We start from the raw sequence: 14,811 nt of genomic DNA, 5'->3' as shown, positions 1-14,811 counted from the left end.
GATAACTCGACGACTCAGTTTAAAATGCGTTGACTATAGGCTATAAACGCTTTCTTTGTATTCACTTACTATTTACTTAAGAAAAAAAATATTCTGAGTGTGAAGTTGTGTGAAAGTACCTTTATGATACAGCAATTTCAATTAGGGTGGACTGTGGGCTCGCTATGGTTGCTATCAATTTTAGCGCTTGTTTGGATACAGTCAATTACATTACTTTTATCTTTATGGTGTTCTCAAGAAAAAAACACTTAAAATGAAATAAAAATTTTGTTGTTAAGAATAGGTCGTTTGACAATAAATTGTGTCGCTTTTGTTGTACTCGTTAACAAAGCTGTGATGGTGTGAACCCTGAAGTATCAAGTAAGTTTGCAAAACCTATGTCTTGAGACAGGTTTTAAAATATTATATTACCTATGTAAATATTTATTTAGCAGTAAACATTTAAAAAACCAGTAGATACTGGTTTTTTTATTTTATTAAAAAGTGGGACAGTTTTTGAGTTCTTCGAGTTTCGGTATTTTCAAAATGCTTTCATGACGTTAGATATGAGGTCATACTAGAGCTGATGTATTACAAAATTCATTCTGCCGTATCCCACAGCCGTAGCCCAAACTTGGTGTCTTTGGACTTTTTTTTGTTTTTAGAGGCTGGTAATGATGTAGGTACCTATTGTGTAGTGATAAGTTAAAAAAAATGAAATTCCATAATATAAAAATTAAGAGGTTACAAATTTTTTTAGAACTACAGCCAGTAACATCAAAACTTTACCTATAATATCTTTGACCTAAATAATTCATAACAGAAGTCAAACCGCGTTCCTCATTATTTTGCAAAAGATATTCCTTTTGCGGTCCGGTCTAAATATGCAAAATATAGCTAGGTAGGTAGGTATAGGTATGATAGGAATTATAGGAATTCTAAAATCGATTTAATTCTTTGGGTACCATGAACTATTTTTCAATGGTAGGTATCTAGGTAAATAAAATAGAAACCTGCCACGCTAGAGATATTAGAAACCAAACGTTATCAGCAGGACCAGCCGCCGCGCCGCCTGGCCTGTCTGTAAGGGCGATCTTGGCAACGACGGCTTAAGGGAATTGAGGGGTGGCAAATGCCGCCCATAGCTCTTCTAGGGTAGGACGGGACAAGCTTGTTATTAGAAGAGAACTGGCACGAGTGGTTAGTTTGCGAGTCTCTTCTGTTTGTAGAAGCAATATAAAATATAGTTTTTATCAACTCCTTATGTATTAAATCCACCGCCCTAAGCACCTAAGAATCTGTTCTGTAAAATTAAACAAATTATTTGCGCTCGCTTCGCTTTCGAACCGAAAGCCTAAGGTTTTGTTTTGCATTTATAGAAAATTTAGTGTAGGTACTACACACGTTATTACTCAGTATTTGGATCTGATTTCTTGTTTGCTTTCATTATGAGTAGGTAAGCATAGTATTTGTAAAGTAGAAGAAAAAGTTCACGTTTGCTTCACTCGCGTTAAAACACACAAATGCCATTAAAATCGACCGATGACAATTCCAATAATATTTTCCCTACTTAAATAACTCAAGAGTCAAGACAAAAGTTTCGTTTAGGTGACGTTAAATTTTCTTAGTATTGTTGAGGACGGGAGAGCGGTATCATATCAGTAATCATCAGTACTATCACCCGTCTTCGTTTTTGCCAGCTTTCTGGTTACAACCTCTGTACCTATATAAAATGTACATTATTTATTGCCATAAACTCCAAAATACTTGACAAGTTTCATTGGAAATCGAGATGTTGAGAATATCCTTATTTTGCACATCCTGTAGAACTTTCATGGCTTTCTCCCAGAATTTCCATGCTTCAACAGTTTCACCCTCGCACGCCACAGAACGTACACGTAATAACGAAAATTAGACATAATGACAGTTGGAAACAATACTTTAAATGGAGAAAATAATACATATTCTTCATATGGAATCGGTTTATCATTCTCAGACTTCGATGACAAAAGCACGTACGAGGAAAGTGTCCTAATAAAAACTATACTCAGTATTTTCCTTAGTGCTTTCATGGTGTTAAGTTTGATGGGAAATGCATGTACTTGTGCTGTTATCATCAGAGAGAGGAGCATGAGAACACCTACCAACTGCTATCTGCTGAATCTTGCGATCACAGACCTCGTTATAAGCATTTTCGTACCCGTTGAAATATACATAATATGGGTTCCAGATTTCTATCCGTTGGGTGAACAAGGGTGTCGCATACACTTCCTACTGTGGGATCTTCTCAGCGGCTGCAGTGTTTTGACCATATTAGCATTCACAATAGAACGATATCTCGTTATCGCAAAACCATTTCTTCGGCAGAAGCTTCTTCTTACTTCACGAGTCTACAAGATAATAACCGTAAATTGGGTGGTGTCTTTAATATTCTCTGTTCCTAGCGTGTATTATGTTTATTTTGTGGAGAGGAAGGAGAACGTTTATTGTTTTTTAACCGTCCCCGATAAGCAGAAAACGTACTTGATAGCACTTGAGCTTATTATATTCTACGCTATGCCGATGACGGTAATATTTGGGATGTATGTCATGATAGCTATCAAGTTGAAGTCCACCAAACCTGAATCTCGGCCTAGTCCGGTTTATGGGAAACAGAACAGAAACAAAGCCGTTAAAATGTTAGGTGAGTTCTTTATAAAAGCAAAATTAATTGCATTCCAGTATTCATCAAACGTTTAGACTCTAAACTGATGAATTTTAATGGTCTCTTATTTTTAGCTGCTGTGGCCGCCTCATTTTTTATTTGCTGGTCTCCATACACGGTGCTGCGCATAATGATATTAACTCCAAGTCTTAGATATCAAGAGCACTACATTGTAAGTTTATTTTTGGATCACTTACTTATACATTCATCCAAGGTCCAATGTTAAGTGATTACCGAGGCGCATGAACATTTGCAGCACCAGAGGAACGCCAATGCCTTGCCGACTTTTCAGGACTTCGTTGATTCACCCTATACAACAAAATATCAATATTATAGTCAGAGTTTTGAAGGTTTGGCGCGTTTTTTGTTTCACTATAGGTCATGAGTAATATATGTAGGTATGGTAATATTATGTAGGTATGTAGGTATGTAGTTATATATATATATTATAATATATATATATATATATATATTTCTATTATGGATTTTGTATATATATTAATACTTATAATAGTTATGTATATGTATGATAGTTATGTATGTATTACTGAAATAGTTAATTATATTATATAATATTATACTACTTCATTTTTCTGTATTGCGTGTAAGTACTATCCAACACACCTAGTTTCTCCTTTCACCAAAGGTTGCCTGGAAGAGATTGCTGTGAGCAACAAGGCCGCCTTTGCATACAATAATTTTGTTAGTTTAAGTTTCTGTAATAGTTATGTAATATTTTTTGTGTGCAATAAAGTATTTCTATCTATCTATATCTATCTATGAGTCAGGATGATAATTCTTGGGTTCCGTGCCCGAAGGGTGCCATCATCAGGGCTGTATCTCGTGAACCATAATAAGTAGAGACCTAAAATTTTCACAGAATGTGTATTTTTATTGCCGCTACAACAACAAATAGTAAAAATTTCTAAATAGCTGTCATGGAAATTTAAAAATATTATGAAGTGTAATTTCTTGGTGTTTCGATGGTACGGAACCCTTCCTATGCTAGTCCGACTCGCACTTGTCCGATTAAAAAAAAACGATCAAGTGCGTGACGACCACTCGCACTGCAGGGTTCCTTAATTTTTCGTCACAGTGTGAGGTAGGTACCTACTGACTGTTTCATACAACTTCATCTCATTAATTTTTAGATGTTTATACGACTCTATGATCATTTCATAACTTGGTCTAAGTTTGTACTACTTATTTCTCGTTAGCTTGTAAAGCCTAATTAGCTGTTTTCCTATTAACTTTGTTTAGATAAATATGCAAAAAGCAACCATTTAGCTAGCAGCGATCATTTAGGAGTCTCTGAGCTAAGCCGCGGACGGACGGACAGACTAGACGGACGGACGCGGCGAAACTATAAGGGTTCCTTGTTTACCTACTACGGAACCATAAAAACGCGTGTTTGATTTGATAATGTGCAAATTGAGCGAAAAGGCTGTTTTGTCGAACTCACAGTTCACCACACGGACATACACACATATATTTTTTATGAAGCTACGAAGGAAACTAATTATTACTTTGACACTTTTTCCAAGTTATATGTAACAACTTTATATTAGGTATAAAAACTGCATAAATATTAAGATGGAAATCTATGCAGGAAGCTTCGCCGGCAGGGTAATCTTAACGCTGTCTCCGTAAAGTACCTACTTCCTTAGTTGTTACTTGTTATATAATATGCAAAATGTTCTACATGTTAGACCGACTTAATCAAGCCTGTTGTTTACCAGCATATCCAAAGTTCTTTAAGCCTATATACATACCCTGACACTCCAGACAAGCGAACTGATCTAATTACCTATTACTACTACCGGAACTCCGGCCTGTCCGCACACAATTTGGTGTATGTGTGTGTAGTGTAATCTACTCGTGTGGTAGGGCTGAGCTCTGAGGGGAAAGGACAACGCTATACGCTATAGTTAGTTTACTCTGCTATGGTTAGATTCGGTTCCGCGTAGTGTTTGTTTCAGTCTTTAGAATTAGAATAATGAGCCTGTCAGACTTTGAAAATAACTTGGGTAGGTATCTACTGCTAAATGAGTAATCCATCATCCATTGCTGAAACATTATATAAGTTAGATCCGCTTACTTATTACAATTTAAGATTTTGGTTGCTTTGATGGTCTAGTGGTTACTATATTCAACTGCGGATGTCGAGGTCCTGGTTTCGATTCCCGCGTCAGTCCAAAACCAGGTAGGTACTTATTGGATTTTTTGTCAGGAAATTATCACTACCATCCCTCACCCCTGAGTTAGAAAAATGGTGGTGTTTCACCCCCGTGTACGTACAGCTGTCGGTCCTGAGCCTGAGCTCTCACCGGTCGTGTCAGATTGCCGTCCCATCGGGGTATAAGAGTAAGGGAATACAGAATGCACTGTGTTTTATTTACACTATGGTATCTCCCGCGCAGATGGTTAATTTCAGTGGAGATTGACCACCGCGTGAGGTCTTACAAATTAAGATAATATATTATTTTCAGCTATGGCGAGTTTTCATATACCTGAGCTCCATTAACAGCTACATGTCAGCCGCTATTAATCCGATACTCTACGGTCTGATGTCTCGGAGATTTCAACGGGCTTTCAAGGTAAGGTTGAACCAATCAAATTTTTGGTAAGGCTCGTTTGGGCAGATTGATATCTACACTTCGACTGCGATTAAATTCAGCTGTAATGCACTATCTGCAGTTGTGAGTTTGTATGTAAGGGGTAATCTCCGGAACTATAAATCCGATTTTGAAAATTCTTGCACCGATAGCTATATTATCTCCGAGCGTTAAAGGGTATCTACATACGTTTATTATTATTATTTTACATCTAATTCTCTAACGGCAGTACCACTTACACTAACTAGATGATTAATGATAAATTTAAATACAAACAATAAAAGACAAAATACAAAACGATAAAACATTAAAGGATTTTGAATGTACGCTGAGAACGACCTGTTCATGCAATACTTCAGTAACTCCCGAATCAAAGTTATAGACCCGTTATTGAATGGATCCCATTGAGCATTATTGTCCAAAAGCGCGTAGAACGATGCCAATGAACGCGGTATAGTTTATAATAATGTCTGTATGTTATAATATGCAGGATCGTGGACGAATTGGAAAAGCTAGTACCGTATAGAACTCAGATACGCCCGTCTAAGAACTAGTTGTGTTTTTTTTAAAATGAATTTGGTATTAAGTAGGTAGTCAAATTAAAAATCGACCATGAAAATGTAAAGGTATTTTATTTTATTGTTTCAGGATTTGCTCCAAGGAAGGAAAGTATCAAAAAGGAACAACTAGTACCTTGAAAACAAAGCATCGTAACTGATCTCACAAAGTATAATATTCCTGCAAGTTTAAGCTAACAACTTTAACTTTTAACTAGTTAAGAGGAGTTCGCTAAACTTACTTGCAAGCAGAAGACAAGCTTACGAGTATGTTTAATAAAATAAACTTAGTGTACGTTCCTAATAAAGTAATTCTTTTATTTTATTAAGAACAACCTACAGGCAGCAACTTCTATGTCTACGCAACTAATCATTCTGAACATAAACTTTTGCAGGTAGGCAGTGTCATACTCATGATAGTTTCATAAAACGCGATTTTTACTCGAAATAGCCAATCCAACGCCTACTCCGCCTAGGTACTCTTATTGGAAATCCATTCAAGTAAAGATGATCACCTATGAAGAGATGATCCGCAAGACCCACATAGAGGTGCAAAAGCCACTAGAACCGCCAGAGCCGGAATCAACCTATTTTTAGGGTTCCGTACCTCAAAAGGAAAAAAAGGAACCCTTATAGGATCACTTCGTTGTCTGTCTGTCTTTCTTTCTGTCTGTATGTATGTCTGTCTGTCTGTCCGTTGTGTCTGTTAAGAAACCTATACTTCCCGTTGACCTAGAATAGTGACATTTGCCCTGCCAAAATATTTACATAAAAATTTCACGGTTTCCGGAATTTTTCCCCTCACGTGTGCTTAAAGGGGAAAAAATCCGGAAACCGTGAAATTTTGGTTTCATCACAAAAAAACTATTAAAATGTGTTCATGAACTAATAATTAATATTTTCAACTTCAAACTAATACTATACCATGTGGGCAAGTATGAAAGGGCTTTACTGGTACATTCTAAAACAGATTTTTATTTATTTTTATGCATAATAATTTTTGATTTATCGTGCAAAATGTCGAAAAAATAGCACTGTAGTATACGGAACCCTCGGTGCGCGAGGCTGACTCGCACTTAACCGGGTTTTTTTATAGGTCGTATTTGTAGGTACGGTTATATATACCTATATCATCTGAGGTTAATTTTATTAAAAATTTGATGATGCCCGCGACTTCGTCCGCGTGGATTTAGGTTTTTGAAATCCCGTGGGAACTCTTTAATTTTCCGGGATAGTAAGTAGCCTATGTCCTTCGCCGGCATATAAGCTAGCTCTGTTCGGATTGGCAGATTTCAAACACGTTTGAGATCATTATGGAGAACTTGCAGTTATGCAGGAGGAGAAACATTTCCCCTGGTAAAGAAAAACATCGTGAGAAAACCTTGCTCTTAAGTGATATTTGATTGCTCAAAGCGCACATAATAACTCCGTAAAAGTTAGAGGTGCGTGTCCGGGATTGAAACTCGGGACCTCTGGACCCCTCTCGGATCTGCCTCCGCCCATAGCTATCTCAATACATCCCTGGTTCTAACTACTATTACGAAATCGCAAGTCAACAATGAGGACAATACGTGGATTACGGATTTACGTGCGTGAAAGCTATTCACTGAGACCTTATTTGAATTTCAAAAGACACTACGTAAAAAAGTTCTCAAAAATCCGAAGTAAATGAAGTGCAAATAAAATTTAATAGGGGAAAACACTTTTTATGGAATCTCAGAGGATTTTGATTATCTACCCACATTTGACCTCTAGGCTCTAGTTCCTTTTCATTAAGATTATATTCAAATGGAAAGTTACGGACTTTGTTTATAAAATACTAATGATTTGCGTCAACCAACACATACTCGTACCTAATCATTGAGCAATAATTAGTAATCACCACTCATATTATTGATATCATAGGCTACTTTCTTTACTCACGTCATCATTTTCTTCATATTGCGATCAAATTGTAAAATCTGCTGTCGTATAAATCAACTGTTTTCTTTTTATAAGTTCGACGATAAAACTAAACGATGGAAGGTAGGTACTTGCCTGGGGTTTCTACATAGCATTATGGAATGGTCCCATCCCAGCGGCGGTGTTCCCACTAGATTACAACGTGGGGTTATTCAAGGGGCGGACCAACAGATTCCTAAAAGGCCGGCAACGCATCGGGCGGCGGTTCCTCTGGTGCTGCAAATGTTCATGAGCGGCGGTAATCACTTAACATCAGGTGACCCGCCTGCTCGTTTGCTTGCTATCTCTATTTAAAAAAAATGGTCCTTCTATGTACAAGCCGTAAAGAAATCAACTGTCGGCAGGCCCCACTGACTGTAGTTTTTTTCGAATTATTAATTTGTGACGTAAGAAATTCAGAAGTTTTATGCGAATACACAATATTTTTATAGCTTAGCTCATCTTAGCTCCAGTGAACAAATTTGCCGAGCCATGGTACGAAAATTAAATGATATAATATAAATCCTATTGGTCCAGTCCTTTCACGCATCCCTCCCTCACTACGTATCCTCGGCAATACCTAGAAAAGTGACGTTAGCCCGATTTGGTGAGTATTTTTATATCAGTACCCATATTATAAATGTGAAAGTGTGTTTGTTGGTTTGTCCTTTAATCACGTCGCAACTGATCAACGGATCGACGTGATTTGCATGGGTATTGGGTATAGTTAAAGACCTGGAGAGTGACATATCCTATTTATCCCGGGAAATCAAAGAGTTAGAGTTCCCACGGGATTTTTAAAAATCTAAATCCACGCGTACGAAGTCGCGGGCATCAGCTAGTTTTTACATCAAATTTTCGTGGTGTAAAATTGTGCAACTCTTTATGGCGCAATAAGTGTAGTTAAAAATAAGTGTAAATTTCTATTGGTCTTTTGCAAGACATTAATGCAATAAAAGGAACAAGTTGGCGCTATTCCAGGAGCTGGTTTTTGTGTTCCTAATACTTTACGCAATTAACTGCAGACTTGCGTTTAGCGAATTTATACAACTCGAAATTATTTTCAGATTCTTGCATTTTTCTGCCTAGTTTAGATAAATTATAATTAAGGAACAGTGGCCAAAATAGTCTTCACTACGCCACTTCTGAAACTAGATAAGATCGACTATCGACGAGAGAGAGATTAATTATTAGAATTAATTATAATAATTAATCATCTATCGATTTGCTTCCCCGTTTCTGATTTGAACCGCTAGGCGACGACGACACTTGACTCTAATAAAAATTAGCACTTTTTAAAACATCATATTTTACAAACGGATCTAGAAATCGAAAAATAATGTTCCCACACCCACAGTATTTTTAAAAGACCCAGATTATGGGGTGGACGAGAAAAATTAAATTCATCCCCCACTTTACATGTAGGGGAGCTACCCTAAAAAAATAATTATCACAATTTTATTTCACCACTTTGTCGGCGTGATTAATATTTATACCCATGCCAAATTACAGATTTCTAGCACTAATAGTCTCTGAGAATTACCGAGAATGGACGGACGGACGGACCCGGCGAAACTATAAGGCTCCTTGTTTACTACGTAACCCTAAAAATGAGTAGCAATTATTCCCCATTCTCCTCCAACCAATGGTAAATCTTATGTTAGGAGTCTTAGCGCTACATCCCATAGCACAACATAGTAGAATATTCAAAAGTCAACAAAGAAGCGTATAGTGCGAAATATATAAAAATAAAATCTGTACGAATGAGTCTCAATTTTCTGACATGCAGCAGTTTTAGCACAATTAAAAATACCTATAGGAAAAGTTTTTTTTTTCATTCAAGGGATACCTTTTAGGACATTTATTCTGATTGGATTACCAACTCCCCTAGATTGGATAGGGATTTTTGTTAGATAGATCTAGTTAGGTAGGTACCTACGGATTTCTGAAATTGCGCTTAACAAAACCGCGTTCGTGCCAGTAAAATTACTTACACTGGCGCCGATTCTGTTGTCTTTCTCTGAAATAAATTTAAAGTATCTGCATCTTTTTATTTTTAGTATTGCTAAAAAGGACGAAACATGAATTTTACATTTACAGACTCTAAATTATAGTGCACGCTACGTAGGCTCGCGACTAGCAGCGAGGTTTGATGAAGCTCTAAATTACATTTTGTCAAACTGTGTCTGTCATTTCATATTAAATTAGTAAGAAGAGAATGCGAATACTCTAAAATTTTGTTGTACCAATAAGAAATTTAATATTTAACTAGTGACCCATTCCGTCCATGCTGATCGGCCCGGTGATATTCATAAAAATCCCTTATGAAAAGTAGCAAGGGTACTTATACTTAGTTGAAATTCCACGGACACGTGCGAAGCGTATTGCTTCCTCCTTCCTTCCTCTATCCTTAAACCTGCTAGGATATGGAATGCCCTTCCGAGTTCCGGCATCAGTTTTGACATCCACTTTTAATATAGGTATACCTACCTAGTACCTAGCTACCATCAAGTCAAGAGTGAATAGACATATTATGTAGATAGGTAAGCGCGTTCCATCATAGGCTACATAATCACCTGCCAGCAGGTCTGATTGTAGCCAAGCGCTAGTGCTAACTTAACCTAATTACCTACCTACTACAAAGTCATGCCCGCAGCCAGATTTAGTGAACATATTAAAATGATAAAATAATTTTTTTGTGTTATTATAATACAAATAAGTACTTGGATTCATATTTTATTGTGTTTACCTACTTACAAATGTGTTCAAAACAAAGACTTTTATTATTATATTTCCTACTTCCATGATTCGTTTTGTGCTTTGAAAAAAATGTCGGATGGATTGAAACTAAACTACCGGTGCTAATTTTAAAGTTTAAACCAACCAACGCTTGCGGCCCGAGAACTATTTTGGGCCTCGACTTCTCCTTTGCGAGACTTCTTACCTAATATTCATGTGATTTGTGAGTTCCGTCACCAGTTCTCTCAACCCTCTTCTTTATTAACTCAGGTGTTACAGTTCTTAGATCGTAAGCCCAACCAATTTTAGCCATACGATCAATGAAAAACGTCGTGAAGTTAGCTGAATAATTTCCTAATTCTGCTGCCTTGTAGTCCCAAGGAAAAGTGTGATGGTAGTTGTGGAAAGCCTCTCCATGCGTTATTATACTAAGTGCCGGGTTCTCTACAGGGGCAATGTTCTTGTCATATGGTTTAGAGCCCCACATATGAGCCGCAGAATTTATCAGCCACGTGCCATGTAAAGTCAATACATATCTTAGGACTCCACTGATCATAAAACTGATCTCGAACTTCTCACCCCAGAACGTCGGTATGTAGGATGGTATAACAAATCCAATCACAGGAAATAGGAAGTAAAAATACCTGAAACAGAAGTGAGAATAAATAATGACTTCGTCATATACTACATACATTTCAAACCCCTGTTTTACCCATTTCGTGGTTTTACCCCTTTATGGATTGAACTTTCAAAAATCTTTTCTAAGCGGATGTCTACGTCATAATAGCTATCTGCATGCCAAATTCCAGCCCGATCCGTAAAGTAGTTTGAGCTGTGCGTTGATAAATCAGTCAGTCAGTCAGTCAGCTTTTCTTTTTATATGTATAGACTGGCATATACTTGCGACTTCGTCCGCGTGGACTGCATAAATTTCAAACCCCCATTTAACCCACTAAGGAGTAGAATTTCGAAAAATACTTTCTTAGTGGATATACGTACTCTTTACAAAGAGGAGAACACCCAAGTTTCATGTCTCGAGGACCAGCGGCGGTTTAGGCCGTGCGTTGATAATTAGTTAAGTCAATCAGTCAATCAGTCAGTCAGGACTTTATATACAGAAACAGATATGCTGTATTTTATTTGTTTTTCGTGAATTGATCGATCACCCTCCAAATTATTTTCGGATTTTTCTCTTTACTTGTACCTACTATAGGCACATGTTGCTTGCCTTTCATGATTCTAGGTCAACGGGAATGAGGTTTTGATTCCCTTGCAAGTGTCAAAATATGCGGCAAATGGCGTTGCGCAGTAACCATCGGTAGTAACGCAATCAAAGGATAGGTACGGTTGATAGAAATTGATTTTTTTCCACAGCTGCAAGGGATTGTAGACTTGAGTATTCATATTAATTTCAACTTGAATTTGAACTTGAGAAAAAGGGACAGCAGACAACGCAGTGATCCTATAAGAGTTCCTTTTTTCTTTTGAGGTACCTATAGGTACGAAACCCTAAAAATTACATTGAGTACACTAACTTGTACTGAAAACGTAATACAGGATCCGCCCACAAATCGCTCATGTCTAAAGTGTCAGTTTTGGCCTTGATTGCAGGATGTTTCCTCACGAGCAGCCATCCCATGTGGGCGAAGAAGAACCCTCGCATTATGTTGTGGGGATCAGCGTCGGTCTCACTATATTTATGATGCATCCTGTGATCTCGTGCCCAAACAATTACAGAGTTCTATTAAAAGAATTAATTTTATTATATCAAAACGACTAGAAATAAGACTAAAAATATCATCATACTCGTAAACCTATCTATCCACTAATGGCGCCTTCGCCTAATAGTGCCGCGCGGAGACAGTGCGGTTGCAGCGCTGCGGCCGCGCTGTTTTATAAATCCATATAAATAAAAAGGCGCGACTGCGGCGCTACACCCGCGCTGCGGCCGCGTATCAGTAGGGCGATTGTCTAAAACCTGCATCAATCATTATTACAATCTCAATTGTTCTGATTGGCTGAATTTGTGCGATTCTTGTTGCAACAATGCATTGTGGCCAATAGTGAGCGAGCATTTAACCAATCAGAGATGATTGCGATCGTGACATTGTAGCTGTCAAACAACCGCGGTAGGGCCCCAGTTCATCGATCGAAATTATATTATAGATTTATAAAGCAGCGCGGCCGCAGCGCTGCAGCCGCGCTGTCTTCGCGCGGCACTTTGCGGCAAATTTGAACGCGCCTTAAAAGCCAGCGAATGCCAGACCTTCGTTATTTTATAAAAACTAAGTTTCTCTGCGTATTGCTTATGAAGTTTGCATTATGGTGGCTTTGGGAGATAACAGGTAACAAACGTGTAAAAAATCTTATGTCAAAGTATACCCAGTCTATTTTTTTATATGTTTTCTTCGGAATAGTATTAGAAATCACGTCATGCATTGCCAGACACGCCACATACTTATGCCATAGTAGCTTTTGAGCTTAAATGTACAAATATAAATATTTAAACCAGGTAAATCATCATCATCAACCGATAGACGTCAACTCCTGGACATCTTTTTCCTTCTGTCTTTTGTAGGGACTTCCACACGCCTGACGCCACGGTCTTCCGCCGTCTGAATCCAGCGGCTCTTCGGGTCCATCCAAGCGGGTCTTCCAACGCCATGCATTCCGGTGCGAGGTCACCATTCCAGCGCCTTGGAACCCCAATATCTATCGACCTTTGCGAACTATGTGCTCTGCCCATTGCCACTTCAGCTTCGCAACCCGCAAACCCGGTTACTATGGCTTTCCTCCGGATATCTACATTTAATCACGTAGAGAAACTCCAAGCATAGCTCTCCGTCACCCGCTAAGTGACTCTGAGCTTTCTTATGAGGCCCATTAACGAACGTTAACGACCATGTCTAGGTAAATACGTAGGTATTTTTTTTACAAACCTGCATTGCCAAAGTTTGCATAATCGTCAACAATATTCTTAACGGCAAGTTCGTTTTATATGACTTGTGAGCCCAGAGGCGATGTGCGCCTGCTGTTATGCCGAATGCAGAAACAGAGCTGAGAAGTATGGCTACGAATAATTTAATATAGATTAAGTAATTTTAATATTTAACCTACTTATTATGAATTATGATACGCAAATAGGAAAACACGCTCCAGCTTAGACTTCTTCATTACTTGCTAGCAGTTGCTATTGGAGACAAGCGCTGTTCAGTTCTATAAATAGGTAGAAAGTGTTAGATAATGTCCGTAACATTTCAGTAAGCTGAGCTTAGGTCCGATGTGTAGAATGTATAGATTTACCAAAAATATAATGAGCCTCATAGCGTGATATACTTACGTGGGAGATAAAGGTACCTAAGGCTTTAAAAATTTTGTTTAAAATTCCAATGTTGCAAACAGATGAGTATACGAGTAAGTACAAGAGTATTTAGGGCTCCTTCTAGGCAAGTGTGCTCCAAGTTCCAACTAAGTAAGTACTTATGAGTTGTCCAGATTGAATAGTCATCGTTCAGGCCAACGCTTTCCACCCATCAATCTTTATAGATAGGCCCTCACAGATACAACAAAAGCACTCATAAAATCACTCTGATTTGAAAAATTAGATTGGTCTGCTCGGCAGTTGGCCTCACGTACGCCCAGACGTCGAAGTTTTTGGCTGATGATAAGTAAGCTCTCATCGTAAATATAGTTAAATCTTGCAAAAAAAAAAACTTTCGAAAACAACATAAATATATTCCACAAGAGGCGGATTGTTCAACATTCAACCGCATTGTCATTTCGTGGACGCACCTATAGGCCCATCTCTTAACATAGATGGCTCCACCTGTGACTACGTAGCACTATCACTTACCATAAGGTATGGCTGCAGTTTAAGCACTATAGTTAGGCATAAAATGGTACTTACTACATACTCAAAGATTTTAGGTTTGCACATATTTCGGTAGACTGGGTAGGTACAGTAAAATAAAATTAAGTACTCACAATACAATCGAGTAGCCCACATGGCTTGTGTCAGATATAAATAAAAACCATATGCTGTTCCTATGTGTAGAAGGGTAATTGAAAGGACATTCTTCCATACAATCTTCAGTTCTGCTTGTTTTTGCTCAGTAGCGTCGTCAGCCGACGGGGAATATTGATTTAAATCAGACTTATAAAACTCTGAATTATTATCGTCCTGGGAAGGCGCCATTTTTAGTATTCACTGCGAGAAAAGAAGTATCGATTACTTACCTACTGAAAATTTCTTAGACGCAACGCTACCCTATAGAGT

The 14,811-nt window shown here is 37.9% G+C and overlaps 2 protein-coding genes across 2 annotated transcripts; one reads left to right on the top strand and one right to left on the bottom strand.

Moving 5' to 3' along the window:
• The first annotated feature begins 531 nt into the window (after nt 1-531).
• Nucleotides 532-6,148, top strand: LOC117984484 (pyrokinin-1 receptor-like). Its single transcript, XM_034971113.2, has 4 exons — nt 532-2,662; nt 2,758-2,855; nt 5,173-5,280; nt 5,947-6,148. Exons 1-4 carry the CDS (start codon nt 1,900-1,902, stop codon nt 5,986-5,988), a joined length of 1,011 nt encoding a protein of 336 aa, XP_034827004.1. The 5' UTR covers nt 532-1,899; the 3' UTR covers nt 5,989-6,148.
• Nucleotides 2,917-14,587, bottom strand: LOC117984528 (acyl-CoA Delta-9 desaturase-like). The gene is made up of 5 exons (XM_034971160.2): nt 14,520-14,587; nt 13,475-13,605; nt 12,071-12,276; nt 10,741-11,179; nt 2,917-2,992 (listed from the first exon to the last, which is right to left on the bottom strand). Exons 1-4 carry the CDS (start codon nt 14,539-14,541, stop codon nt 10,741-10,743), a joined length of 798 nt encoding a protein of 265 aa, XP_034827051.2. The 5' UTR covers nt 14,542-14,587; the 3' UTR covers nt 2,917-2,992.
• Nucleotides 14,588-14,811: the final 224 nt, after the last annotated feature.

This window comes from Maniola hyperantus, chromosome 8, assembly GCF_902806685.2.
Source record: "Maniola hyperantus chromosome 8, iAphHyp1.2, whole genome shotgun sequence".
In the NCBI taxonomy this organism is placed as follows: Eukaryota; Metazoa; Arthropoda; class Insecta; order Lepidoptera; family Nymphalidae; genus Maniola; species Maniola hyperantus.
The sequence above is the reverse complement of the archived record's forward strand: the minus strand, read 5'-3'. Positions and strand labels throughout refer to the sequence as shown.

Coding starts and splice junctions, on each gene's coding strand:
- LOC117984484 (XM_034971113.2), top strand. CDS start 1,900: ATGACAGTTGGAAACAATACTTTAAATGGAGAAAATAATACATATTCT. Junction 2,663..2,757: donor CAAAGCCGTTAAAATGTTAG/GTGAGTTCTTTA, acceptor TCTTATTTTTAG/CTGCTGTGGCCGCCTCATTT. Junction 2,856..5,172: donor GATATCAAGAGCACTACATT/GTAAGTTTATTT, acceptor TATTATTTTCAG/CTATGGCGAGTTTTCATATA.
- LOC117984528 (XM_034971160.2), bottom strand. CDS start 14,541: ATGTGGGCTACTCGATTGTATT. Junction 12,277..13,474: donor TGCAAACTTTGGCAATGCAG/GTTTGTAAAAAA, acceptor TTCTTTTAATAG/AACTCTGTAATTGTTTGGGC. Junction 11,180..12,070: donor GTATTACGTTTTCAGTACAA/GTTAGTGTACTC, acceptor CTTCTGTTTCAG/GTATTTTTACTTCCTATTTC.